Genomic DNA, 27,926 nt, shown 5'->3' with positions numbered 1-27,926 from the left:
TGATAGAAGTGATGTACATTATGACACAGTAATAACACTGCACTTCAGTTCAGAGTTCAAGAGTTCCCCACAGTTTGATTATGTACATGCCTCGACTCATATTGAGCTCAACTGCAGATGTACAGTTAATACACAAGAGAAGTATTTCACAAGAGATGTGAAGGACTAGTGCACTGGCGAGTGGGAGGAGATTTTCAGGCTCCCTGGTTGATTGTTACATACATGTCAATTGATTTTTTTTTTTTTACCCACAATGCACTTTTTTGTTTGCTTTTTGCCATAATAATGTGATTATTAATATGCCAAGAACTGTGTAATTATTTAATTATTCATCAAATTGAAGAGAATAAAGTTCTATCTGAAGTGTTGTCTTGTGTTCAGACGGAGGCTTATAATGGACAGTCAAAATACATTAATGGAACAGGATCTGTTTGTTGGCTAAATGAAATCTTATAGTTGTAACTTTGGTTAGGAACACTTAAAGTGATTATACACACTGCTACTGTTCAAATAAACAATGTGACAGTGCAGCTTGAATTCCTCCTGCTTATACTGCAAGGAGAGACCTTAAATTAGATATGACGCATCTGAATCATGGGGGCTTAGTAGTAAGCATGCCTCACACCTCTGGGGTTGGTGGTTTAAATCCAGCTGTGTGTGAGTGGAATTTGCATATTCTGTCTGTTCTTCAGGGGTTTCCTCCCCAGTCCAAAGACATACATTATAAGTTGAATGGCATCTCAAAATTTTCTGTAGTGTGTGATCGTATCCTGTGACAGGATGGCACCCTGTCCACCTTGTGACCTGTATCCGCTCTGATAGACTACAGTCTCCTAGCAACCATGTGAAGGATAAGTAGCACAGAAAATGGAGGAATGGATAGACATCTGAGTCATAGGTCTTATATAATCTTTTGTTTTTTAAAAAAAAGCCTAAAAGTGTGGAAAATTGAATGTAATTTAAGATCTTTTTGGTAGATCTGAACAACATGTACATTTCCTTGCACAAATATTCACACACACCGTTCTGACAGAGACTGAGCAAGTGTGCCAAGAAGAATAAAAAATATCAGGATCCAGATGTGCAAAGCTGACAGAGACACATTCCAGCTGTAGTTGCAGCCAAAGGTGGCACTAGTGAATATTAATGGAATTGTTTGCTCAAAAAACAAATCTATATTTCTATGTAAATTTAGTATACTAAAAGCCAAACTCAGTAGTGAAGGAAAGTAAAGGCTGCCATCTTAACATTGTCACTTTCATCAGCACAACTTGAGCAGGGTTTTTTTTCAGTGATTTTGTCTAGGTGAAATGCTAACAGATATAAACTGAAAATACGTATTTGAACATTCTTCTAAAATCAAGTGCAAACACCATTAATACCACAAATACCACACGTATATATATTTAGTATTTAATAGAAAATATTTTTTTAAAAAGAATAACCCCTTTTTATTTATAACATTCCAGTGCTATATATTATGTGAAAGAGAAAGTTCCCTTTATTCCAGACAAACAGAAACATACGTTTATTACAGTTCACAAGATCTCAGCTTACAAAATAAATTTCCTATCCCATCACTTCATCTGAAAGTCACATGATCACATTTTTTTAAGAGGTTAATGGAAAAAAACAATATGTTTTCCCTTTGGAGTGTCCAGTGAATAGTTTTCAAGTTTAGGATATTGCAAGTAAGATGTTTAGAGCAGCTAAACATTCAGAAACCATTCATGTTCTATCTTCTATTGCTTTATCCCTCAATAGTTCAGTAAACCACAAGGAAACTGCAGGTTTGGTTTGCATCATTTGAAGACCTGTAGAAAGGAATGAACAAAGAAGAACATTTTAAATTGCATCATTTTTCAAAACTCAGAAATTTTGGGTTATCCATAAATACATAATAACCTTTAATTCCAAGTCTGACTTTTTCTGTGCTTTGTTGGCCTCCCGTTTCCTCAGGCTAGTAGAGTTACTGGGTCCTTCATCGATGTACAACAAATCAAAGCACTATTCAGTACTAGTTCATGCACTATTTTTTTTTTTACTGCAATTCTAAAAAAACATTTCAAATTGAATGTTATTACCGTTGTCAGTGAAACTCGTGTTGACCTCTGGATCCTGTGGACTGTCTGGCTGAGGCTCATCAATTTTCTTGTAGTAATAATCCTGATCCGAGGGGCCAAATCGCTGACACACGAAAAAAGATGTCATTTATTAACTTTTCCTGATGTTACTTAAAGAATGATTAGCTGAAGTCTGTGAACCTTTTATCATCACACCAATCAAATCACACAGATATACTAAATATCCAACAGGTTCTACCTTATCAGGCCACATGAAACTGATAAAGAGGATGATGGGAAGACCCACGGTGAAGACGTACACACCCCAGAGCCAGGGACGCTTTCCTGTTGCAAACAGTAACCTCTCCACAATCCCAGGCTACAAGAAGCATAAAACTCTATGAGTGCATCACAAAACCGAGTTTTCCATTAATCTAATGAAGACTAATGAATCTGAAAAAATGGCACCCTAGCAAGTTCAAATATAAAAGATATAGTCAGAGTTATCTAGTATTTCCTATTATAAGATTACAGTACACCAAATATCAGATTATACTCGACCTATTTCTAGACCTGATCTCAAGCTTGAAATCTTTTCGTTCTGTTGTTTTCAATTTTACACATTTATTTTTAAAAAGAAGTAAAATGATCTGCTGGTGGAATATGAAAACGTAAAGCTCGAAAAGAGTAAAAACAAGCTCAATAATCTTTGAATTCCTTTATAATAATCTCATAAGAAATATTAGATACATTTGCCATAATTCAAGATATTTGAACTTGCCAGTGTGTCATGTTTTTGCAGTATCATTACAGTAGCTTCATGAAAAGACTAGATACTGACTTTATTTACGATGTCTTAAACTCTCCAGACAAAAAAATTATTTGCATGTGCCATGGATGCCAGTCTAGCTAGGTAAGAAGTCCCTAGTCTCTGTTCTACTAACAAGTACAATTATCTAGAGTTTATAGACCCATTGCTACACAATAGCTTCATTAACTTCATTTTAATAGCCTGAGGTTAAACATGTCGGTAATTAACTCTGCAAAATTGCCTTTAGATGTGAATGAGTGTGTTAATACATGTTAATGATGCACTGGACTGAAATCCCATCCAGAGTCTAGTGCTCCCAGGATAGGCTCAGATCCACTGCAAGATTATGAAGGATAAAGTGATTACTGCAGATGTCCTTTTTCCATACTGTCAGGTCAGCTCCTGAAGCCACCACCAACCATGGACCTTGTAAAGTTCACCTGATCACTTATCACACACCTGTTCAGTCTGTATATAGGGAATTACATGCTGCACTCTTAGTGTGCCTGAACTTACCAAGCCATGTATTGTGTCTTGTGTATTGATATTCTGGTTTTAACTCTGTTTGCTTTTCTTTTGTGATTCAGGATTTGGCCTCATTGCTGGTGTTTGCTGATCACCTGATCTCTGCCAGTTCTTGGGTTACTGTTTTGGACACTGTTTTGGATTTGTTTGCCAGTTTCTTCAATAAGACAATAATAATGCACTTGCATCCGTTTCAGCAGTTATTACCTGACTGACACATACCAAATGTTTGCTGTCCTTCACTGACCCATTTCACACACAACACTTTGTCAATACAGCTCATTCAGGTTTCTATATTTTATGTTGTATTTTCTGTTTTTGTCTAGGGATCTTAAAACAGTTTACTCTCTGCCTTTGTCCCCATGTGTCCTCTGTCCAGCGTCTGGCAATCATGAGGTCGTCACACAGCAGGATGTTATCAAACAGCACGTCTCCAGTAAGGGACCACAGCTCAAAACCCACTGCAGACACTGGACTCATTCTGAATGGTTGAGTGTCCTCGAAGTAAGCATGGTTAGGGATCATTCGTGGCTGCCATTTTCCCTAAGACAGAGAGCAGCAAGCGGGGTTCATATTAGAAAGTTTAACAATTAATTGCAGAATACAGTTTAAAGGGGCACTTTGTAATATTTAAGTGAGAAGAAGCAGGTATTCAGGCATTTTAGCTTTTGCTGTTTAAAATACTTCCAGTATACCCATCTCAAATTTACACTATTATAATATCTTTTGCTTTTATACTGTAAGATATTTTGGTTCAGGGCACCTGCAGGTTTCACCATCTGTCTGCACATGTGGCTGCTAAAAAAAGGTTATGTGGTAGGATCTGAAACTTTCAGCATGTATAAAATGAATCAGAACTTTTTGTTTCCATTTTAGTTTTCCCATCTTGTTATCTTCATCCCTTGTCAAAATATTTGACTGGACTTTCAGTTCAATTTTTAGACTCTTATTATAACTCTACCTGTATTTTATTGAACATAATGGCTTGTAATTGGAAAGTTTATACTTATATAGTTTATATTACCTATTTCATGGAACATAAGACTTTAAATAGTTAATTTCTTCACAATCAAACTGTGAGACAAAGTCAAAAAGTACTATTTGTTTAAATAATTACAGTGAATACAGTGAAGGGATATCAGACCCATTCATATGGTATCATATAACTATTCATTTGTCTATATATAACTATATTAATAAATAAAAACAAATAAATCAGGTTTTTCCAGTGAGAAAAATTAGCCAGTACACAAAACCTTCCTGAATTTGGAAAAGACATTTGAAAGGATTAATTTTGCACACATTACAATCACATGGTGTCCCTGATGTGTACAATACATGAGATGGTTTGTGAGTAACGTCAGTTGTACAGTTAGCAAAACTGAGACAAGAAGATGACATTTCAGTTAAGCCTTATAGTCTCAGCCTACTATTGCATACTATCAAGGTTCTATACACTGGAGAGTACTTGCAGCACAGACCTACCTGATAATTTGGGTTGTCAATCATAGGTGGTTTCCATTTCCCCTTATATGCTGGGTTGGGCACCATGGGAGGCTTCCATGGCCCACAGCCTGCAGCATGGGAGCAGGCAGGGTTAGCAATGAGAGGAGCTTCCCACTCTCCATCCATCTCCTCTGACCTGTTTAGCCAAAGGAATGAACTTCATGGTTAGACTAACATTTGTTTAAAGTGACAAATATAAAAAAAATCAGCCACTGATTAATACTTTAATTTCACCTGGCACTGTATAGTTAAAATGATCAAATGGTTTTTGTAAATATATATATATAAATTGTTCATGTATTTTAACTAATTCTGTTTCTAATCAGACTGATATAAGCTATAAATTATTTCTCTTCAGTAAGCACTTTACCCTAGTCAGGGTCCTGGTATATCTTGTGCTTAACCAAGGAACACTAGGCAATACATCCTGGATCAGATGCCAGTCATTTACAGGAAATTCACCAGGCACACTCTCACACTCATTCAGTGCACTCTAGAGTAGTCAGTCCATCTACATGCATGTTTTTGAGAGTTGGGAGGAAACCTAGAACCTAGAAGAAACCCTTTCTGACATGGTGAGAACATGTAGACCTCCTCCCAGACAGAAATCTGAGCTCACGATCAAACCAGAACCCTGGTAAGCTATAAATAATATTATGAGATTCAAATCTGTAAATGTATTGCTGTGAAATGTGAAGAGTGCGAGTGTGAAATGTCTAATATATTCACAGGATAAAGAGAGAGTGTTAAGTGTGACTCGTGAACACAGTCATGTGTGTTGGAGTTGCCTTACGCACCAGTCATGTGGAGCCTGAGCCTCGGGGTCTGGGATAAAGGGCTCTTGATCTTCTATCCAGCTAGCAGGTTTGAACACTGTGGGGTCAGGAATAAGTCGAGGTGCTTCTTCATCCCTTCACGCACAATGTAGAGAGACTAAATCTAACATTTTTACTACATTATTTTCTGTTACTGTGTTAAAGCACTGTGTTGGCATAGTGAGTGTGTATTTCAGCCTGTAAATGTTTAAAGATTCAAATGTTGTCATTATCTTTGGAGAACATCAGCATAATTCTAACCAAAATAAAAAATATATTTTCTTTTGCACGGATTAAACCATGTAATAGATTTGCTGTATTAGATCCAGATTTTAAACTGATGGTGTATTCTCTTCAGCAGCAGAGTGAGACGGTCCTGTTATGACCATTATATTCTCCAAGTTGAAACAAAACATTTAATATGTTTAATAGATAAACAACACTAAGATAAAAAAAAAAAGGAAAAGAAATCTGACAGGCTTGCATTTTTGATGCAGATCAAAAAAATATTTTTAAAAATGATTGTTATATTATGGAAGGTTCAGGCAATTTTAACCTGAGAGTAGTAAGATGAGAGAAAACAATGAAAATAAAAAAAATATAAATAATAAGTTAAAATTAGTTCAGTAATAACTGGTTACTGATGAATGAATGAATGAATGAATGAATGAATGAATGGAAAAATGTTATAAAATGTAAATCTGAAAACTATATACATTTCCATAAATACTGTACTTACATTAAAAGTACCCTATGATTATTTCTGCATGTGTTGAGTATTGTGAATTATACAATTATATTGCTATTTTAGTCAATAGACAACAAATAGTGCTAAATAGTGAAAAAACACAAAGGATAAACGTACACATACCAGTCATCAGGTTTCGTTACGGTGGGATCTGGAATACGACGCCTGTCATCCCAGTTAAAGGGTTTAGTATCTTCTGGGTCCTCTATCTCACGGGGAGGCATCACTGGAGGATCCATGTCCTCTAGGAGACTGCCGTTATTGATTAGTGTTTGGTCGATGAGAATTTCAAATGTGTTGTCAGGATACAAATCTGAAAAACAAAGGGTATTTTATATAAAGATTAACAAAAAGACAGTTTCAGAGTTATTTGGACTATTTTATGGTAAAATTATTGCTGTTGCCTACTTGTTTTATGTTATTACTGTAATGCAATCTCAATCCACCTAGTGATTTTTCCACCTCAGTGACAAACCTAATGTTGTTCTCTTATTAATACTCACTAAGAGTGTAGAGATGAGGGTTGTGGTCAGTGAAATAGTCACTCAGGTCAGTGTCAGGCTGCCGGGCATGTTTCTCCTCATACATCCCTGTCAGTGGGTTCCGATGGCGGATGATGAAATGTACTTTGTATATATTTCCACATTTGTCTGGACCAAACATAATGGTGTAAGGTGTGGCATCATTGAACTGACTCTGAAAGAATATAAAAAAGCACATTGAGTCTATGTAATGATGAAATGTTTGTGATAAACGGTGCTAGTGATGTTAGGGATGCTTGCACCAATCGCAGGTCATCTGAATCAGACAGCAGCTTCATGTAGCCTCCTCCACAGTCAATGCCATTCTGGAAGAAAACTTCATACCTGTGTAAACCAGTTGAACATAAAACGTGATTAGACATGCAGTTAAAAGAAAATAATCAATAACAGAGCAGTGTGCTAAGGCCCTGGCATGGAGTACATCCAAATGTGTTCCTCAGTATTCCTCATATACCACAGCAATTTGCTAGTTAGTACAATTTATAATGTATTATTGAATGTCATGTTGTGTTTATTAACTGTTTATAGTATTATATGAAATGTGCAAGACAAGTTAATTTCTACTCTCATATATAATAACTAAACTGCAAAAAATGTCATTATTCCATTCAGTTCCATTCAGATTTTTTTCTATAGAACTTTTAAGAATAGGCATTGTTACGAAGCTTTATATAGCTTCGTAACAATGGCTTTAGCTTTACATAGCTTTACAGGAATGTATAAATTCAGGATATTAATGAGAAATTTTACATTTTTAATGCATCCCTAATGAGCAACCAGAGGCAAAGGTGGTAAAGTAAAAGTTCCTGAGAGATAGGAGGAAGAAACCATAAAAAGAAGCAAACACAAAAGGCAAACCAACATCATCTGGGTGACACTGGATAGTGTTATTATTAAAGTTTATTTTATATATAGTATGACATAAAATTGTGTAATATAAAAGTATTATAGTTCACAAAGAATTATCTTGCACATGCATATGTAAGTAATATTTCTATTTATTCGAAAATTACAAAATAATATTATTATAAATATTATAAATGTTATCAATTAACATTTTTCATTTCATGTTTTTCTTCCATGCATGTTTTATTATACTTGCAGTTTTATGTCAAGTTACTCATTTCTTGAGAGAAACAAAAATTGCCAAACAATGAATCAATTTGAAGCTTAAAATTGGTAAACATTTCTCAAAATAAACTTAATGGTTTTATATTTACAGATAACATAGTATTAGATAACATTTACTTTATTGTAAAATGTAAATGTTGGGGTGCATTTATTTGGGTAGCATATTAGTGTTGCAGCATATGAACAGTCCACTCTCTTTTTTGCCTCTTACTTAATGTTTAAAAGTACTTACATCTGAGATCGCTAAATAACAACACATTTTTTAATGCTTTTATTAACAGACCTCTGCCGTACTGTCCTCCATACTAATCCTTGTAAATGAGTTGTTATTATATAAATGATAATGTATTAGAATGAGCAGATTAATATAATCCTGATTAGAATTACAGCCACAGCATTACAATAAGTGATTTTTTATGAATAAACTAAAGGTGTGGTTAATGACAGTAGAAGGTAAAAGAAAAGGCTTACTGTAGACAAAGAGGTTTGTCTCTGAAGTGGTACACTGTCTGTAAGTATGCAGAAATAGCATGATGACGGCCAGGAGACTTAAGAACAAGACCCTTATTTCCTGAGGAGGCTTGATTCTTTGCCTCCTCTAAATGCCACTCTCCTGAATTAAAATAAAAGTTAAAAAAAATAATAAAAAACATACAAACTACAAAAATGTAAAACAAACAAAAAATGGGGAAAAAAAAGTTAATTAATTAATTAAATATTTTCTGTAAAAGATCTTGGTGAGTATTATTAAATTAGCCCATACTGGATGTCCCAGGATCCACAGCTGTAAAAACAGACACATATAGTTTTAAAAGTCTTGTTAGATGCAAAACAGTAATCTTACCATCATATTTATAAATGTCCAAGTATCCTTCTTTCAGTGACTGGGAAATGACCCATTTTCTTCAAACAAAGGGGAGACAGATGAAATGTAACCATTATTCAGCTCTGACAACAAAAACGTCTTATCACCAAAAATAACACACATGCTTTTAAAATCACTGAGTAACTTATAGTCATAGCATGCACATGAATATTACCTATCCAGTGGGCTTGTGTCAAATGTTTCTGCAAAATATGCCTGGTTTGCAGTGGTGTCTGGGCTGTACATGCTCTTACAATTGGAAAAAGAAGGTATTATTTCAATGGAGAATGTTTATTTATAAAAACATAATAATAATAATAATAATAATAATAATAATAATAATAATAATAATAATAATTATTATTATTATTATTATTATTATTATTATTATTATTACTGAACAGGATGAACTGACCTGCTCCTCTCTGCCTACAATCACAGTCAAACAGAAACAGAAAGCAATGAGCACCCCCTGTCTGATGAGCATGGTCAGGATTTCCAGATAAAATGCCAGAATTTTGTTACACTGAAATATAATCCCAAGTTCGCCTTTGTTCTTGTTCTGTAAGTGAGAGCCAAATGAAAAGCGATGAACATGAAGAAGGTCTCTGTCACGCTGCACTCACGAGCAGGAGAAGTTTCCTGAATGCTGCTAGTAATCTAGGGTGGACTTTGATCAGTGTTAAACCATTTACAGACCTGTCAATGAAACATCTCCCTGTACAGTGTTAAGAGGGTTAAAAAAAAACCACTATATATATATATATGTATATATATATATAGTATATGAGTACACCCCTCACATTTTTGTAAATATTTTATTATATCTTTTCATGTGACAACACTGAAGAAATGACACTCTGCTACAATGTAAAGTAGTGAGTGTACAGCCTGTATAACAGTGTAAATTTGCTGTGCTCAAAATAACTCAACACACAGCCATTAATGTCTAAACTGTTGGCAACAAAAGTGAGTACACCCCTAAGTGGAAATGTCCAAATTGGGCCCAAAGTGTCAATATTTTGTATTATATTTATCATATATATCGTATTTTGTGTGGCCACCATTATTTTCCAGCACTGCCTGAACCCTCTTGGGCATGGAGTTCACCAGAGCTTCACAGGTTGCCACTGGAGTCCTCTTCCACTCCTCCATGATGACATCACAGAGCTGGTGGATGTTAGACACCTTGCACTCCCCCACCTTCCATTTGAGGATGCCCCACAGATGCTCAATAGGGTTTAGATCTGGAGACATGCTTGGCCAGTCCATCACCTTTGTTTGGGGTCGTTATCATGTTGGATCTGAACCTGTCTCTAGCCCAAGCAATTGTGCCCACCTGCCTTAAGACCACCTCCATTGTGCCTGTACCAAAAAACACCACTGCATCCTGCCTTAATGACTACCACCCAGTAGAGCTCACCCCCATCATCGCTAAGTGCTTTGAGCGGCTGGTCCTGGCACACCTCAAAACCTGTCTTCCTGCCACCCTTGACCCTCATCAATTTGTTTACCATCAGAACAAGAGCACAGATGACACAGTTTCCACAGCGCTGCACTCAGTCCTCTCTCACATGGACAATAAAGACACCTATGCCAGAATGCTTTTCCTGGACTTCAGCTTTTAACACTGTCATCCCTTCCAAGTTAGTCACCAAACTTGGAGACCTGGGCATCAACGCATCACTATGCAACTGGCTCCTGGACTTTCTGACCAACAGGCCCCAGCATGTTCGGATAGATCGCCAATGCTCTTTCACACTCATCCTTGGCACCGGAGTACCACAAGGCTGTGTGCTGAGTCACTTCCTCTACTCTCTCTTCACCTATGACTGCAAGCCTGTACATAGTTCCAACACAATTATCAAGTTTGCAGATGACACCACAGTGATTGGACTCATCAAAGACACTGATGAGTCAGCTTATAGAGAGGAGGTGGACCGTCTAGCTGCATGGTGCGCTGGCAACAACCTGCTGCTCAACACTACAAAGACCAAGGAGCTCATAGTGGACTTCAGGAAGGTGAAAGGTGACACACACACACCTATTCATCTCAATGGAGAGGTGGTGGACCGTGTCACTAGCTTCAAATTCCTGGGTATCCACATCTCCGAGGATCTCTCCTGGACTACCAACAGCTCCAGTCTGGTCAAGAAGGCTCACCAGCGCCTCTTCTTCCTGAGGGCTCTGAGGAAAAAACATCTCTCTTCAGACATCCTGGTGAACTTCTACTGTTGCACCATCGAGAGCATCCTGACTGGCTGTATCACTGTCTGGTATGTGAACTGCACTGTGTCAGCCCGGAAAACACTGCAGAGGGTGGTGAAAATTGCCCAACGCATTGTAGGAGTTCCACTTCCTAAGATCAAGGACATTTACAGGAAGCGTTGTCTCACCAGAGCACGCAAAATCATAAAGGACTTCTCTCACCCTGCCCATAGGCTCTTTGCCCTCCTGCCTTTTGGGAGGCGCTACAGGAGCCTCCGGACCAAGACTAGCAGGTTTAGGAACAGCTTTTTCCCCACAGCTGTTTCTTTGCCGAACTCTGCCTCCACCCGATCACACACACTTTGACTGAACACAGTATTATCAATGTATATAACCTTTTCTGTATATAACCCTTTCTGTGTACAGTTTACATATGCAAATTATTTTCATGGTATACAATACCTTCTTTATTGCACCACCTATAATCATTTGCTCATTTGCACTCATTGTATTTACCTCCCTCTGTATACTGTTTATATACACTATATTGCCAAAAGTATTCGCTCACCCATCCAAATAATCAGAATCAGGTGTTCCAATCACTTCCATGGCCACAGGTGTATAAAATCAAGCACCTAGGCATGCAGACTGTTTTTACAAACATTTGTGAAAGAATGGGTTGCTCTCAGGAGCTCAGTGAATTCCAGCGTGGAACTGTGATAGGATGCCTCCTGTGCAACAAATCCAGTCGTGAAATTTCCTCGCTCCTAAATATTCCACAGTCAACTGTCAGCTGTATTATAAGAACGTGGAAGTGTTTGGGAATGACAGCAACTCAGCCACGAAGTGGTAGGCCACGTAAACTGACGGAGCGGGGTCAGCAGATGCTGAGGCGCATAGTGCGAAGAGGTCGCCAACTTTCTGCAGAGTCAATCGCTACAGACCTCCAAACTTCATGTGGCCTTCAGATTAGCTCAAGAACAGTGCGCAGAGAGCTTCATGGAATGGGTTTCCATGGCCGAGCAGCTGCATCCAAGCCATACATCACCAAGTGCAATGCAAAGCGTCGGATGCAGTGGTGTAAAGCACGCCGCCACTGGACTCTAGAGCAGTGGAGACGCATTCTCTGGAGTGACGAATCGCGCTTCTCCATCTGGCAATCCGATGGACGAGTCTGGGTTTGGCGGTTGCCAGGAGAACGGTACTTGTCTGACTGCATTGTGCCAAGTGTAAAGTTTGGTGGAGGGGGGATTATGGTGTGGGGTTGTTTTTCAGGAGCTGGGCTTGGCCCCTTAGTTCCAGTGAAAGGAACTCTGAATGCTTCAGCATACCAAGACATTTTGGACAATTCCATGCTCCCAACTTTGTGGGAACAGTTTGGAGCTGGCCCCTTCTTCTTCCAACATGAAGGTCCATAAAGACATGGATGACAGAGTCTGGTGTGGATGAACTTGACTGGCCTGCACAGAGTTCTGACCTCAACCCGATAGAACACCTTGGGATGAATTAGAGCGGAGACTGAGAGCCAGGCCTTCTCGTCCAACATCAGTGTGTGACCTCACAAATGCGCTTCTGGAAGAATGGTCAAAAATTCCCATAAACACACTCCTAAACCTTGTGGACAGCCTTCCCAGAAGAGTTGAAGCTGTTATAGCTGCAAAGGGTGGACCGACGTCATATTGAACCCTATGGATTACGAATGGGATGTCACTTAAGTTCATATGCGAGTCAAGGCAGGTGAGCGAATACTTTTGGCAATATAGTGTATATTCAAAATATTTATATATTTTTATATAGTGTTTATATATGCAAATTATTTATTTGTTTATATACTGATTATATATGCTAATTATTTGCACTGCGAAAATGCACTTCTGGTTAGATGCTAACTGTATTTCATTGCCTTGTACCTACATGTGCAGTGACAATAAAGTTGAATCGAATCGAATCGAATCGAATCGAATCGAATCATGCTCTGCTGTATGTTACAGTACATGTTGGCATTCATGGTTCCCTCAATGAACTGTAGCTCCCCAGTGCTGCAGGCCCAGACCATGACACTCCCACCACCATGCTTGACTGTAGGCAAGACACACTTGTCTTTGTACTCCTCACCTGGTTGCTGCCACACACGCTTGACACCATCTGAACCAAATAAGTTTATCTTGGTCTCATCGGACCACAGGACATGGTTCTAGTAATCCATGTCCTTAGTCTGTTTGCAAACTGTATGCAGGCTTTCTTGTGCATCATCTTTAGTAGAGGCTTCCTTCTGGGACGAAGGCCATGCAGACCAATTTGATGCAGTGTGTGGTGTATGGTCTGAGCACTGACAGGCTGACCCCCCACCCCTTCAACCTTCAATTCTATTTCCTAAAGACAACCTCCGGATATGACTCTGAGCACGTGCACTCAACTTCTTTGGTGGACCATGGCGAGGCCTGTTCTGAGTGGAACCTGATTTGTAAAACCACGGTATGGTCTTGCCCACCGTGCTGCAGCTCAGTTTCAGGGTCTTGGCAATCTTCATATAGCCTAGGCCATCTTTATGTAGAGCAACAATTCTTTTTTTCAGATCCTCAGAGAGTTCTTTGCCATGAGGTGCCATGTTGAACTTCCAGTGACCAGTATGAGAGAGTGTGAGAGCGATAACACCAAATTTAACACACCTGCTCCCCATTCACACCTGAGACCTTGTAACACTAACGAGTCACATGACAGGAGGGTAAATGGCTAATTGGGCCCAATTTGGACATTTCCACTTAGGGGTGTACTCACTTTTGTTGCCAATGGTTTAGACATTAATGGCTGTGTGTTGAGTTATTTTGAGGGGACAGCAAATTTACACTGTTATACAGGCTGTACACTCACTACTTTACATTGTAGCAGAGTGTCATTTCTTCAGTGTTGTCACATGAAAAGATATAATAAAATATTTACCAAAATGTGAGGGGTGTACTCATTTTTGTGAGACACTGTATACAAGAAATTGTGTCTGTTCATGTTATATGTTTTTTATATGATTATATTATATTTTTCCTTGTTTTTTTTTAGATACTTGCATCCAAAATATGAAATTCATTTATTTTAATTATATATCATGAATCTACACAAAATAAACCATAATAGGTTATATTGGGGAAAATATTAAAATATTAATAAATAAAATAAAAATAAATAATATTAATAAATATTACAAATTATATAGTTTGTGAAATTATTTGCAGCTAAAAAAAATTAAATGCCAGGGAAATTATGTGGCTATTTGGTGTTCAAAGAACCACAGTTATATTTGGAACAAGCATTCTATTTCACCCAACCTAACCAGCAGGGGCAGCACTTAACAACCAGATGCCATAAGATTAGGAACTGATTCACCTATGGCCGAGTGGGTTTTAAAGATCACCACACTCACATCAGGAAAGGTGATAATGATATTGATAATGAACAATCAAAAATAAGCTACACAGTAAAAGCTGTGGATCAGATCTCCTGGAGTGAAATACATCTTAGTAATAAAAAGGAGGATGAAATAGTCTTGTGGAATGGAATGGTGCAGAAAGGGTTGTGTATCCAGGCTGTTTCTATGCTGTGGTGATAATGTCTGTCAGCCAGTTGACACTATAATGGACAGACAAGCATTATATGTGCCCCATGTCAGTAAAATAAATGGTCCAGTGAACTCGCCATGCACTTAAAATAGTTCTGTATTGCCTGGAATAACCACAGAAGGACATGTTCTGTAGGTAGTAGAAGTTCATTCACCTGGTTCACAAACATGAGTTAAATGACCTTAGACATGAACCCAGAATTTGACGATAAGGTCGGTCTAAATTCATCTAGCCACCAAAGCATGCCAGTGGACACAATTCTCCTGACCTTCCTATTCTTTCACAACCAGAAGAGAGACTGTTATCAATTATACATGAGTTCAGAGAACATAAGGGACTTCAACCCATGCTCAGCTCATGGGGGAGTATGGTAAATGGAACCATTTAGATACTTTCAAAAATGATCATATAAGCTTATGAGCTCTATGGCCATTAGCATAGATGGAGATTTGCTATTTAGCATTCCCTGGAAAAAGGCTAACACAATCGCCACTGGGCAGCACACTGGAACCACTTGTTAGAATGTGTTTATTAATGTTTTATAGAAGTGTGGATCTGAATATTTATGACTGTAACATAAATGATGTACATTAGTGTGCTTGTTCTAAATATTGCTCCAATAACAGCTTGTTCACAGAGACGTGTATATGCTGGCCCCTTCATAAGTCTAATAATAAACAGAATAAAAACATTGTTAAATAACAAAGAAAAGCATATAATTATTGATGTGGTGTGTAAGATTTGCATTAGGAGACATTTATTTAACATTGTGGAACGAGTATCAGTAGGTTTCCAGACAAAGGGGTTTGTTTCTGTTACCACATTACAGGAAACTCCTCTGTGCTGAGGACTTGAGTCTCACTGATGTTAACATTAAGTGTAATTATAAACAGCTAAAATGTGCAATGTATTGTAACTCTTGATAAATCAATGTGGTATAATAGGCCAACATAAAAATCCCAAAACGTGTTAAAATGCTTCAGTTTTGAGACTGTTTAGCATGTTTCCTGGTTTGTTTAGCTACATGCCTTATTATTATTATTATTATTATTATTATTATTTTTATTATTTTTATTATTATTATTATAAGTATTATTATTATAGCAATTGCAACTGGTTAAATGAAACCTGAAAGTTGGGGGTTTTGCACCATCACCCGTACCTTCTGCATTGTTTATTATCAGGCTTGTCAGGTGCAGATAGCCTTCCCAGGGATGCTGCACCTTTCCATTCATCAGTGACTATAAATCCATCTAGTGATACAATCAGCAGGGCTTCCCCCTCACTAGTGAAAATATGGGAAAATGTGAGACAGAGCCATTTGGCTTTGTCAGAGACAACGCTTACCTTGTTTGTAAAAGAGGATCACCTGCACCTGGCCAAACTTTACCCAGATCTGCTGCACCACTTCTTACAGGAATCTCCTGAATGTATGCACCGTCTAGACAGCAGAACAATTGCATGGAACAGACAGAGGAGTCATGATCATCTGGGTTGTATGCCAATAAAATGATCTGCCTTCGAGTTAGGGAGGTGTTATACACGGTCATTCTCTGACCAAGCTTCAAGATTTGTGCAAGGAGCCAACTGGCGTCTCACATGGCCTGCTCGCTGGTGGAGGCCTAGAGAATTATTAAACTTATTATTATAACAATGTGAGAACCCTTATATCTCTGCCATTAGAGATAACAATAGAAGCTGCATTTATCTTAAGAATGCCTTAAGGCAAGAACTTTGAACTGTTACACAGGTCCCACAAACTCATGGGGGATGTGGTAGCTTAATGGTTAAGGTGTTGGACTACTGATCAGAAGGTTGTTAGTTCAATTGCTCACTTGTATAAAGTAAGATAAAAAATGTAAATAAGGGCGTCTGCCAAATGCCATAAATGTAACTAAGTGAAATATCAAGAAGCACCTGTGCTCTGTGTTGATGGGAACATGGAAGTACACATTGTCTTGTGACTGCATAACCTCTGATAAGTGCAACAAACACTTTTTGTTTGTTGCAAAAAGTGGGGGGGGCTTTTAGGATCTAATTCTGTTTTCTACAGTGGGACGGAAACTGTCGTCCTTTTTCCAAAAATATATTGAGCAGAACCTCTCAGCTTCTTCCTATGTTGTCTGCCTCACTTCCTGTGATTGTGCAGTTGAAGTTCTGTGTTTTCTCTGCTGAGTTGCTATGCATTATATGTTGTAAGGTTATTGTTATGTTGGATTGTTTGTACTGTGAATAGCTTATGTGTTTATGGTAAGTTCCTTACCCTGTCTTGCCGTAGTATTTTCTTTTAGAGTTTTTAGTTTTGGGTTCTTTTCGTGTCTTGAGTTTGTTTTTACCTGTTAATTATTAAAGACTTTTACACTTGCATCTGACTCTATGAATTTTTATTAATCAATTTATTTACAATGAGTATTTACAATATATTTACATTACCTATGATATGCAGAAATGTATAATCTCCGTAGCAAAGCAAATTAATTCAGCTACATTTAACTGGGTTACAAGTGTTTCTGATCTAACCTTTTACTGTGTGGCATTGACATATGAAAATAGTTAGCAACAGCAGCAAAAATCACAGCTAGTTTTCAGTATCGGTTGTGGAAACAAATAGAAGCATACAGCTATGTAACATTAGGTCACAACATATTAGCACGATTGGCTACTTTGGCTGACAAAGTAAGCTAATAAAATTTATTTGTAGCTAATTTAAATTAATTTAAAAAAGCTACTACATAATTAATTTTAAAATTGTCAAAAGCTAAGATTCACATGACTTGCTAACTAGCTACAAGGGTTAGCAACTTAGGGAAAGGGATACGAAAAGAGACACATATGCATTGTGACTCCCATGAGAACTATAAGTTTGTTGTACTGTATTTTTTATTTTTGTTTAACTGAACTGGTCAATTTTCAAATGTCAATCCAGGATTTTTTTTATATCCAAATAAATGAAATTCCTTGTTAAACAGTGGTTTGTATTTTGTAGGCTATATTGGAGTTATATTTGGTAAGTGAGCAGTGTTAATTATTAATATGGCTTTATGGCCTTTAGATGTTTTTCTAATTCAGGCTCAGGCTTAGTTATCGTCCTTTCTGTGTTAATGTGTGTGTAGTGGTTTGTACCCTGCAGAGAAACCAACTGGGTTCTTTCTTTCTTTCTTTCTTTCTTTCTTTCTTTCTTTAGCTGCTTACACTGCTAAACATTTTTCTGCATGAAAGTGTGTGTAGGTTTGGGTGTGTTGGCTTCGCTGTAGCACTCTCCCTCTTTTTGATCCAGCTATTATGTCCATGTTTCTTGTCAGCCCATTTCTTTAACTGTTGTGTCCTTGTTGTCATTTTGAATAAATGCACCAATTGAATATGTGTAAATGTCATGCTGCTTTATTTATTTGATTCCTCTCCCACAATGCATTCCTCTCAACTTTCAAAGCACAGCAAGCCAACAAATGTTAAAACAAAAAAAAAACCTTACATCCATGAAATCCATATAAAATCTAGCGTATACAGAATTCAGCTATTCTATATAGGGGTTGGGCTTGACCCTTTAGTTCCAGTGAAAGGAACTCTTAATGCTTCAGGAACATCATGCTACCTTATGTAGCATGTTAGCATATTGCACATTTATTTAATTACCCCGCCCTACGTTGTTAATTGGTTCCAAGAGACGCGACGTAAGTTGATTTTTGCCGTAGGTCAGAAATGCCCCTATAAAGTGCTGTATAGATTCCCTATAATGAAACTATGACACAATAGATGACCAAGTACTTACAACCTGCCCAAATATACCTATAAACCCCTAAAAGTGTTATAATTAATATTATTATTAGCCATTTGTCATTGTTAGCGCCGTAAATTGGATTTAATTTTTCAATTTAATATTTAAGGATGAGCGACGTAATGTTGGAATCGACATAAAATGGGACACTACTGTATTTGGAGGTAGGGGCGTTGTCAAGTGCCGGTTTGGGAATTGTGGGCAAACAGTTGTATTGAATTATACTAATGACTTGTCTCTATTGCAGTGAGCTGCAGCAGTGATAAAAGGGATATACACTAGTTCTTAAATCTAGTTCATTTACATGCACAGTCTCGGAGGAGGGACCAGATTTTCATTTCACTGCAAGTTGTGTACTGTATATAACTGTGTATACAACAAATAAAAATCTTGATTCTTGAATTCTTAAATAAAATAATGAAAAACATTAAAAAATAAATTTAAATAAATTTAAAAAAGGAAATGGCAAAACCTACATATGTGATTACTTATGCTATGTTCAAAATATCGTACTACTAAACTACAGGGGTTGGACAATGAAACTGAAACGCCTGGTTTTAGACCACAATAATTCATTAGTATGGTGTAGGGCCTCCTTTTGCGGCCAGTACAGCATCAATTCGTCTCGGGAATGACAGATACAAGTCCTGCACAGTGGCCAGAGGGATTTTGAGCCATTCTTCTTGCAGAATAGTGGCCAGGTCACTACGTGATGCTGGTGGAGGAAAACGTTTCCTGACTCGCTCCTCCAAAACACCCCAAAGTGGCTCAATAATATTTAGATCTGGTGACTGTGCAGGCCATGGGAGATGTTCAACTTCACTTTCATGTTCATCAAACCACTCTGTCACCAGTCTTGCTGTGTGTATTGGTGCATTATCATCCTGATACACAGCACCGCCTTCATGATACAATGTTTGAACCATTGGGTGCACATGGTCCTCCAGAATGGTTCGGTAGTCCTTGGCAGTGACGCGCCCATCTAGCACAAGTATTGGGCCTAGGGAATGCCATGATATTGCAGCTCAAACCATCACTGATCCACCCCATGCTTCACTCTGGGCATGCAACAGTCTGGGTGGTACGCTTCTTTGGGGCTTCTCCACACCGTAACTCTCCTGGATGTGGGAAAGACAGTGAAGGTGGACTCATCAGAGAACAATACATGTTTCACATTGTCCACAGCCCAAGATTTTCGCTGCTGGCACCATTGAAACCGACCTTTGGCATTGGCACGAGTGACCAAAGATTTGGCTATAGCAGCCTGGCCATGTACATTGACCCTGTGGAGCTCCCGACAGACAGTTTTGGTGGAAACAGGAGAGTTGGGCAGCTGTGGTTTTATGTTTTTTGGATACAATCCGGGTTAGCACCCAGACATCCCTTTCAGACAGCTTCTTCTTGCGTCCACAGTTATTCCTGTTGGATGTGGTCCGTCCTTCTTGGTGGTATGCTGACATTACCCTGGATACCGTGGCTCTTGATACATCACAAAGACTTGCTGTCTTAGTCACAGATGCGCCAGCGAGACGTGCACCAACAATTTGTCCTCTTTTGAACTCTGATATGTCACCCATAATGTGTGCATTGCAATATTTTAAGCAAAACTGTGCTATTACTCTGCTAATTAAACCTTCACACTCTGCTCTTACTGGTGGAATGTGCAATCAATGAAGTTTGGCCACCAGGCTGGTCAAATTTAGCCATGAAAACTCCAACACTAAATTGGCCAGTGTTTCAGTTTCATTGTCCAACCCCTGTACTCTTTATATTCATGCCACATACAGTATGTTATTTTGAACACAGTATTAGTGCAGTAGTTGCTAAAGCACTGATAATGGATTGATGAAACATAAATGACAAATCAACAAATGCATACTGTTCTAATTGGTTTATTGTCAATACATTCTAAATATTTATGAGATAATAGTTGAATAAAACACACTATCTGTTAAAAAAAAAACCTTCTACCTGTTTACTCTAACTTTAGAAAAAAATCTTTTAGGATTTTGAATGGCACCCTTTGTAATTTCAAATAACTTTCCAATAACAAGTCATTTCCAGTAAAGTTCCAATAAGGTTATAAAAATCGAGTAAGACATTTTAACAGCATCTTTTCTATAGCCACTCATTAGAAACCTAAATCTCCATCAGGATTTATGCAAAGCTGTTGGTGTACACTATATTGCCAAAAGTTTTGGGACACCCCTCCAAATCATTGAATTCAAGTGCTGTTTTTCAGGGGTTGGGTTCGGCCCTTTAGTTCCAGTGAAAGGAACTATTAATGCTTCAGCATACCAAGATATTTTGGGCAATTTCATGCTCCCAACTTTGTGGGAACAGTTTGAGGATGACCCCTTCCTGTTCCAACATGACTGCACACCAGTGCACAAAGCAAGGTCCATAAAGACATGAATGAGTCCTGACCTCAACCTAATAGAATACCTTTGGGATTAATTAGAGTGGAGACTGTAAGCGAGGTAAAAACTGGGACTTCTGCCTTTACATGCACATGAATTTAATATGTAGTTGGCCCACCCTTTGCAGCTATAACAGCTTCAACTCTTCTGGGAAGGTTTTCCACAAGGTTTAGGAGTGTGTTTATGGGAATTTTTGACGATTCCACTAGAAGAGCATTTGTGAGGTCAGGCACTAATGTTGGACGAGAAGGCCTGGCTCGCAGTCTCCGCTCTAATGCATCCTAAAGCTGTTCTACTGGTTTGAGGTCAGGACTCTGTGCAGGCCAGTCAAGCTTCACATCAAACTCTCTCATCCATGTCTTTATGGACCTTGCTTTGTGCACTGGTGTGCAGTCATGTTGGAACAAGAAGGGGTCATCCCCAAACTGCTCCCACAATTATCATGAAATTGTCCAAAATGTCTTGGTATGCTGAAGCATTAAGAGTTCCTTTCACTGGAACTAAGAGGCCGAGCCCACCCCCTGAAAAACAACACCTGAACTCAATGACTTGGAGGGGTGTCCCAAAACTTTTGGCAATATCGTGTACACATTCTGTTGAACTAAATCACACAAACGGTTATCTAAATTGCATTTTGCCACACCCGGTTACTAGACAGCATAAAAACAGTGAACCTTTGAGCCCTACACTGACGTGAAAAGTGGACTTTTATTGTGAAGGAGCTGCGGCGACGCTAGTCAGCGTGTCGCTGTGTTCCTGTGTTCAGTCTTGAGCGGCGTTAGAGCTGGGCGCGGGAGGATCTCTGAGGCGGTGAGATACTTCATTTAAACTTTTACCCAAACTAAAGACCAGTCTGAAGGAGGTTCGGTCAGATTCAGTAGAGTACTGGCTGTTAAATAAAGTGATTGTTTATTTATATAGACAACTTGTGACACTGTTTGAAACCGACTTTAAATTTCAGAAAAACAACAAAATAGCTCGGTAATTAGCCTGGGAGCTACCCTTAGCTGGCTAGGTGTAGCTGGGAAAACCTTAATCCTGTTATTAAGAGCAGGTTTAGATGGAGGTTAGGTCTAGTGAAGTGTTAGTGCGCATGTTTTGATGAAACTTTCTATTATAACACACGACAGGAATGTGTCTCCTCTATAGCAATTATGTATATTGTTGTTATTAATACTTAGCTAAACAGCTTTGAATTGCAAAGGAAGCGGAAATGAATTAGCTGGGCAGGGCTAGCAGCCGCGCTAACGCTGCGTTAGCTAACTCTGGCCCAGGCTTGTGTGATTAGTGATGTATCAACGCGGATAGTGGCAGTGGTGTTGTACAGACTCCAAGGTGTATGTAGCGTTTGTTTTTGTTTATTCATCTTACATTTGTTAGCCACTCGTCTGATTTAGCTCGTTTGTTAGCAGGCTAGTTGTGTACCGTTAGCCGGTTAAAAGCTAGCCTAGCTTCTGGGATTCAGTAGTCAGTAGCTGCCTGAACTTCCTTCCGCCCATGGCTACGAAAACAATCCAAGTCTAGTGTTATTTATGGAATATTTATCTTTTTCTTTGCAAAGTTAGTTTCGTAAATCTTTTGTGGCTACTTTGGTGAAAAATCTTTAAAAAAAGCGATTAAATTCACTTTCATTTTTTCCGTACTTGTAATTCACAGTAAATTGTATTTGGTCAGTTTCCCAAAAACTGAAGCCATCAATGGAGTAGTTCTTGTAAACGTGACTGTAAAAGAATAAGCCGGCTTTTGTATTTGGATTAAGCTTTAAAGATGAAATCAAAGCCCACCTTAAAATAAAACATGTCGGATAAACATTCATTTGAATTATAAAATGTAATTGGTGGAAATGAAAGCACTGCTTGTCGATGTGAACATTGAGAAATTGTGTTAATCGTCTCTGCTAGTGTTTATCTTCACGTTGCTGGTGTATATACCACTTGAATTATTATGCAATGTTATTTTCTCACGTAAAAATGTTCCATGCTGGTCACAATTCAAACATTAAGAAGATTTACAAGCGTTTTTAATCTTCATGTACCCTACTAATTCATGTTCCCACTAATTCATCAGAAGTCTTGACTGACTTGGGTTTTCTGCACTGTAGGTGTCCCTGGCTGTGTGGCCTAAAGAAGGATGCAGACGATAAAGTGCGTCGTTGTTGGCGATGGAGCGGTGGGGAAGACGTGCCTTCTCATCTCGTACACCACCAATGCCTTCCCCGAGGAGTACATCCCCACTGTGTTCGACAACTACAGTGCCCAGATGAGTGTTGATGGACGCACGGTGAGCCTGAACCTGTGGGACACAGCGGGTCAGGAGGAGTACGACCGGCTGCGCACACTCTCCTACCCTCAGACCAACGTGTTCATTATCTGCTTTTCCATCGGCAGCCCGTCGTCATACGCCAACGTTCGACATAAGTGGTTCCCTGAGGTGTCACACCACTGCCCCAGTGTGCCTATGCTGCTTGTGGGGACCAAGCGCGATCTGCGCAACGATTCCGAGACCATTAAGAAGCTAAAGGAGCAGAACCTGGTGCCCACCACACAGCAGCAGGGCACAGCGCTGGCAAAGCAGATCAACGCGGTGAAGTATTTGGAGTGCTCTGCTCTGCTACAAGAAGGCGTCAGGGAAGTTTTTGCTGAGGCCGTGCGCGCTGTTCTCTACCCTGTCACCAAAAAGAATTCCAAAAAATGCGTCCTCTTGTAGTTTGGCCTAGGGGACTGACGGAAATGGACTCGGAGAGCTCAGAGGACAGACAGATGATCCTGGTGTTGATAGCCATCTCTTCTTCCTCACTCGTGTTTTTAACCACTCTAGGTATTGTTTTTGGCTCCCTGAATTATTTCTTCTACAGTCACCAAAGTATGCACTCTTTACTAGAACTGAAGAAACACCTGTTCATTTCAGAACCACTTTCCCTTTTGGCCTCCTTAGTCTCCTTGGAACGCTGTGGTTGTCAAGATCTCTCGCACTTACCTCATGGTTTAAAATGGAATTTCAAGATACATGGCAATATTTTAAGAATGAAACAAAGCAATACAGAAACAAAGTTACCTAACCGTCTGACCTGTGTTCACCCAGTGCTCGAGGACGGTGGGATTGTTTACTCGAGCAGTGTCTGAGGAGAGAAGTAACTCTTCTCTACTGCCTGAAGTTTTGTCCTTTTTGTGCCTAGCAGTAGCTCAGATCCTTTCCTGACACAAAAAAAAAATGTGAGGTGTGATATGTCATACTTATACACATGTAGAGAGCTTAACACCTGAGAATGAAAAAGCAGAAACCTCTTTAGATATTCATTGTATTTTACTATTACCCAAGATGTCATATTCTTTTTTTTTCGTTTGTTTGTTTCTGTGAAATGAGGTGTTAGAAAGGTGTGCCATTATATTGACACGTATATGCCTTATACACACACCATCTTTAGATGAAACAAAAGTCTGCAGCCTAATACAGTGGCTACATAACAAACAGTTTAAGATTTTTTTACAAGTCATGTCTCGTAAAAATGACTGTAGTGCTATCAGATCCTTGTATGCCTGCAGCCCACACTTCCTATTTTGTCTTCCCTCTGGTCCCACATAATGTAGATGCCTTTCTGATGCTTTTGTGTCTAGCAATGCCTCACCAATTTAATTCCAAGTGCCTGACTTGTTTCTGGATTTGATCCGTAATCCCGCCTTTTCCTGTGAATCGTCTGAAGCCTCACAACTGAATTGACTCAAAGAGTCGCTTCATTTAGGAATTGAATCCTGTGAACAAGTGAGCACACATTTCAGTGCTCTGTACAGCGAAGCAATAAAAGTAAATAGAGCGTTTGTCCTCTGTACTCGAAGGTTTAGTGCCAGGCTTGTGTGGCTGCATCATTCTTAACTCTCAGTGATTCATTCTTAATCACAGCTTTTCACAGTGAGTCAGTGCTTAGCCCTGGCAGGTATCGATGAGAGCATGTATTCCCTTCTACAGGCATTAGTCAAATACACCAAGCTCATTTCATGCATGCTTACATTTGGAGAAAAAGGAATGTCTCCGAATGTCTTTAGAGCTTACAAAAGCGATCACAACTAGCATGATATCATAATGTCACTTTTTTTTTTTGTTGTTACTGACTGATAATTGACATTTCAGTCCATATTCATGTTTTTCACTTCCCTGTAAACGATACAGAGCACTTGCTACTGTGTTTGTGTAAAGCTAGATGTGTATTAGAATACAATACAAACGTCTAGATTCAGTTTCTGCTTCGCGAAAAAATACACGTATACAACTGCAGTGGTTTTCACAGTCTGAAGTACTCGTTATGTGTGCTCTGTAAGGACGAGCTTCACTGAGACTGCCATATAAAGCCAAAAATCACAGATTGATCAACTGTACTTGTGAATGAATTCCTATTGTCTGGTTTAGTTTCTTTCTTTTTTTTTTTCTTTTTCTTTCCAACGTGTTATGTGCTTAAAAAGTTTAATTAGCGGTTGACCAATATTTTATTTTTTTGACAAATTGCATTACATAAGCCTATGCATGAGTGAAGCTTTATTCCTTTTTTTTTTTTTTTTTTTTTTTTTGTATCTCAACAACAGTTATTATAAATACCATGTGGTTGCAACTTTATCATGTTACAGCGCCTGCACATGTAATCGCCATCTTGGGTTTGTGGCTGATGCAAAACTGACATCGCTGAACAGTAGCTTGGTTTCAAAAGTGAAGTGGTACTTGGATTATTTTTTGTTTGTTTTGTGCGTGCTGAAAGGGTTGCACATTTCTCTACGTATCAAGGCTTACTTGCTGTGTCTCTGAGTTAGTCAGGCTTCTCGAATGCTAATAGCTTTTAATTTTATATATATATTTTTAAATTTTTGACTACAATACTCAGCCAAAGAGTGCCTTTGGATACAAAGATATCAGACTGAGAGCACATTGAGACAGCGGACCTGTTCTATTCTACTCTAAGCATAATAACCATCCAAGCCATTTCTTATTATTGCCTTTAATCTAATCTTTATTGAAATGAATTCCACAATGCAAAATCCATTGAACGGTTCTGGTTTTGTCAGTGAGGAAAAAACCCTCAGAAAACCGTGGATGCATCAATTCTATGTTGGTCTGCCTGCTTTGGTGTATGGTACTGCATTTATACACTGGGAACTTGATTTTTTTTTTCTTCAAAATTGTCATTTTTATAACAAACATTTGTATAAATGAACTAACAGTGTAATGACTTTAAATTATGCTAAATAAAACTATAATTTACAGTTCATTGTGGGTTTTTTCCCCCCTTACGCTTCTGTTTCTGTAGAGCTCACAGGAAAGATTACTAAGTTACAAGTCAGGAGTCCAAATGGAAACGATTGCCTACCAAAACGGAAAGAGGAAACTGATCAGTAAGCTGGGTGGCATTAGGTTTTTATTTTTTTGGGTCGCTGTGACTAAGTGCAGAAGCTTGTGTCGTTATTTAAACAGGTTTCCGCTGCTCTCATGCAAAAAGCCACATCAAAGGTGCTGACGTGCATCAGCTGCTGCAGCAAAACAATATCAACACCTCACTCCCTTGCACACACCATTGCAGCCTTCTGTGTCAAAGGAAGCAATCTGGTTTCTGTGCTGTACTTACATTACTGTGACTCGAACTGGAATGATACTGTTATGATGAAAAAGACAAATAAACGAAAAGAACTGGCCATGCGATTTTCTGATCATGATATCGGATCATTTTCTAATGATGAATGTGAAACCTGTGACATAAAGAAAGAAAAATCTTTTAACTAGAGTGCTGGAAAAGGAACCATATGACACTGTGTTTCACATTTTTTTAGATACTCTGTAGATGTTATTTTCTCTGTACTGCTGCAATGTTTTATTATTGAATTCATTGTGGGTTAGCAGCAGAGGCTCTGAGAATTGTATTGGCTGTCATTCAAATCTGATGTTTCTTTGGTAACAACTCATTCACAGGTCTATATAGCATCTGCTCCACATAATGTAATAAAAATTCTACGAAAAAATCGGATTTACAAACTGTTATTTAATAAATAAAACCGTTTAATGGTTGATACGGTGAACGTTTTCTGTAACGAGACATCCTTTTAAGATTTTCAAATTCATTGAAGGAGTCTCCAGCATGGGAAAGCCTTCATGATGGACAATGCTGCGCATGGCAGTTTCTCTGTAACATTTGTTTACTGTCTTGATTGCAGCAGAGACAACAGAGGGGCTGGTGAGTAAAAAACACTTTATTGTTCTAACTATTGCTTTACAGACTTTATTAAATGTATGCATAAACGGATAAAATGATTAAAAAAACGTCAGTGCATTATAAGCAGTGATGCTGCAGGTTGGTATGGCCCACCCAAAAAAAAAAACCCCAAGAAGACAGTTCTTGCTTTGCTAGGCTAGCCCCTGCTTCAAGAAGCTACAGTGCTGCTACCTACTCAGCAGACGGTGTAAAATGTATAGGTGTGATGTGAAAGTTGCATAGGAAGTTAATAAAGTTGCAATAAAGAGTTCACCTTCTCGGAAGCTGATGGTACACCATGCCTCAGACCTACCCAGTGTTAAGGTTCTAGCCTCGCTGATGATCATACAATGAATAAACACTTCAGGATGTGCTGATATAAGAAAAATAACCACAGCTTCAATTCCTATAGGGAATTTGTCTGCTAAATTATGACCTTGTGGAGTTTTCTGTTCAGTGTGTATGAAATGTAAATGTGAATTTTCTGTTTACACGTAACACATCGCTTCAAAAATAAATGCACTGTACATGTATGTACAAGTGTGTAGATTTGTACACGTTTAACTACTGTTAAAATCTATATCTGAAACACTGAAGTGTGATGCACAACAGCATTCAGCTAGATAAAAATGACCTTATATAGTATAGAATAGTACAGTATAGTAAGCAGTCAGTGTCCA

The 27,926-nt window shown here is 38.5% G+C and overlaps 2 protein-coding genes across 3 annotated transcripts; one reads left to right on the top strand and one right to left on the bottom strand.

The window, feature by feature from the left end:
* Positions 1-1,661: 1,661 nt before the first annotated feature.
* Positions 1,662-9,653, bottom strand: si:ch211-274f20.2 (calnexin). 2 transcript variants are annotated; one of them, XM_058397369.1, is made up of 14 exons: positions 9,422-9,653; positions 9,182-9,255; positions 8,986-9,044; positions 8,613-8,754; positions 7,253-7,334; positions 6,972-7,164; positions 6,592-6,781; positions 5,703-5,816; positions 4,885-5,041; positions 3,745-3,942; positions 2,323-2,442; positions 2,085-2,187; positions 1,906-1,979; positions 1,662-1,814 (listed from the first exon to the last, which is right to left on the bottom strand). In XM_058397369.1, the coding sequence occupies exons 1-14, from the start codon at positions 9,491-9,493 to the stop codon at positions 1,803-1,805; spliced, it is 1,590 nt and encodes a 529-aa protein (XP_058253352.1). In that variant the 5' UTR covers positions 9,494-9,653; the 3' UTR covers positions 1,662-1,802. The 2 variants fall into 2 exon arrangements, with proteins under 2 accessions (XP_058253352.1, XP_058253353.1); XM_058397370.1 differs by lacking the exon at positions 5,703-5,816.
* Positions 9,654-21,705: 12,052 nt separating this feature from the next.
* rhogd (ras homolog gene family, member Gd) lies at positions 21,706-26,692 on the top strand. The gene is made up of 2 exons (XM_058397505.1): positions 21,706-21,830; positions 23,122-26,692. The coding sequence occupies exon 2, from the start codon at positions 23,151-23,153 to the stop codon at positions 23,724-23,726; it is 576 nt and encodes a 191-aa protein (XP_058253488.1). The 5' UTR covers positions 21,706-21,830; positions 23,122-23,150; the 3' UTR covers positions 23,727-26,692.
* The last annotated feature ends 1,234 nt before the right edge of the window (positions 26,693-27,926 follow it).

The sequence above is a fragment of the Hemibagrus wyckioides genome, linkage group LG08, assembly GCF_019097595.1.
Source record: "Hemibagrus wyckioides isolate EC202008001 linkage group LG08, SWU_Hwy_1.0, whole genome shotgun sequence".
Taxonomy (NCBI): Eukaryota; Metazoa; Chordata; class Actinopteri; order Siluriformes; family Bagridae; genus Hemibagrus; species Hemibagrus wyckioides.
Note: the sequence above shows the minus strand (reverse complement) of the source record. Positions and strands in the feature narration are given on the sequence as shown.

Coding starts and splice junctions, on each gene's coding strand:
- si:ch211-274f20.2 (XM_058397369.1), bottom strand. CDS start 9,493: ATGCTCATCAGACAGGGGGTGCTCATTGCTTTCTGTTTCTGTTTGACT. Junction 2,443..3,744: donor CATGGGGACAAAGGCAGAGA/GTAAACTGTTTT, acceptor TGCTTCTTGTAG/CCTGGGATTGTGGAGAGGTT. Junction 2,188..2,322: donor GTTTCATGTGGCCTGATAAG/GTAGAACCTGTT, acceptor TTCGTGTGTCAG/CGATTTGGCCCCTCGGATCA.
- rhogd (XM_058397505.1), top strand. CDS start 23,151: ATGCAGACGATAAAGTGCGTCGTTGTTGGCGATGGAGCGGTGGGGAAG.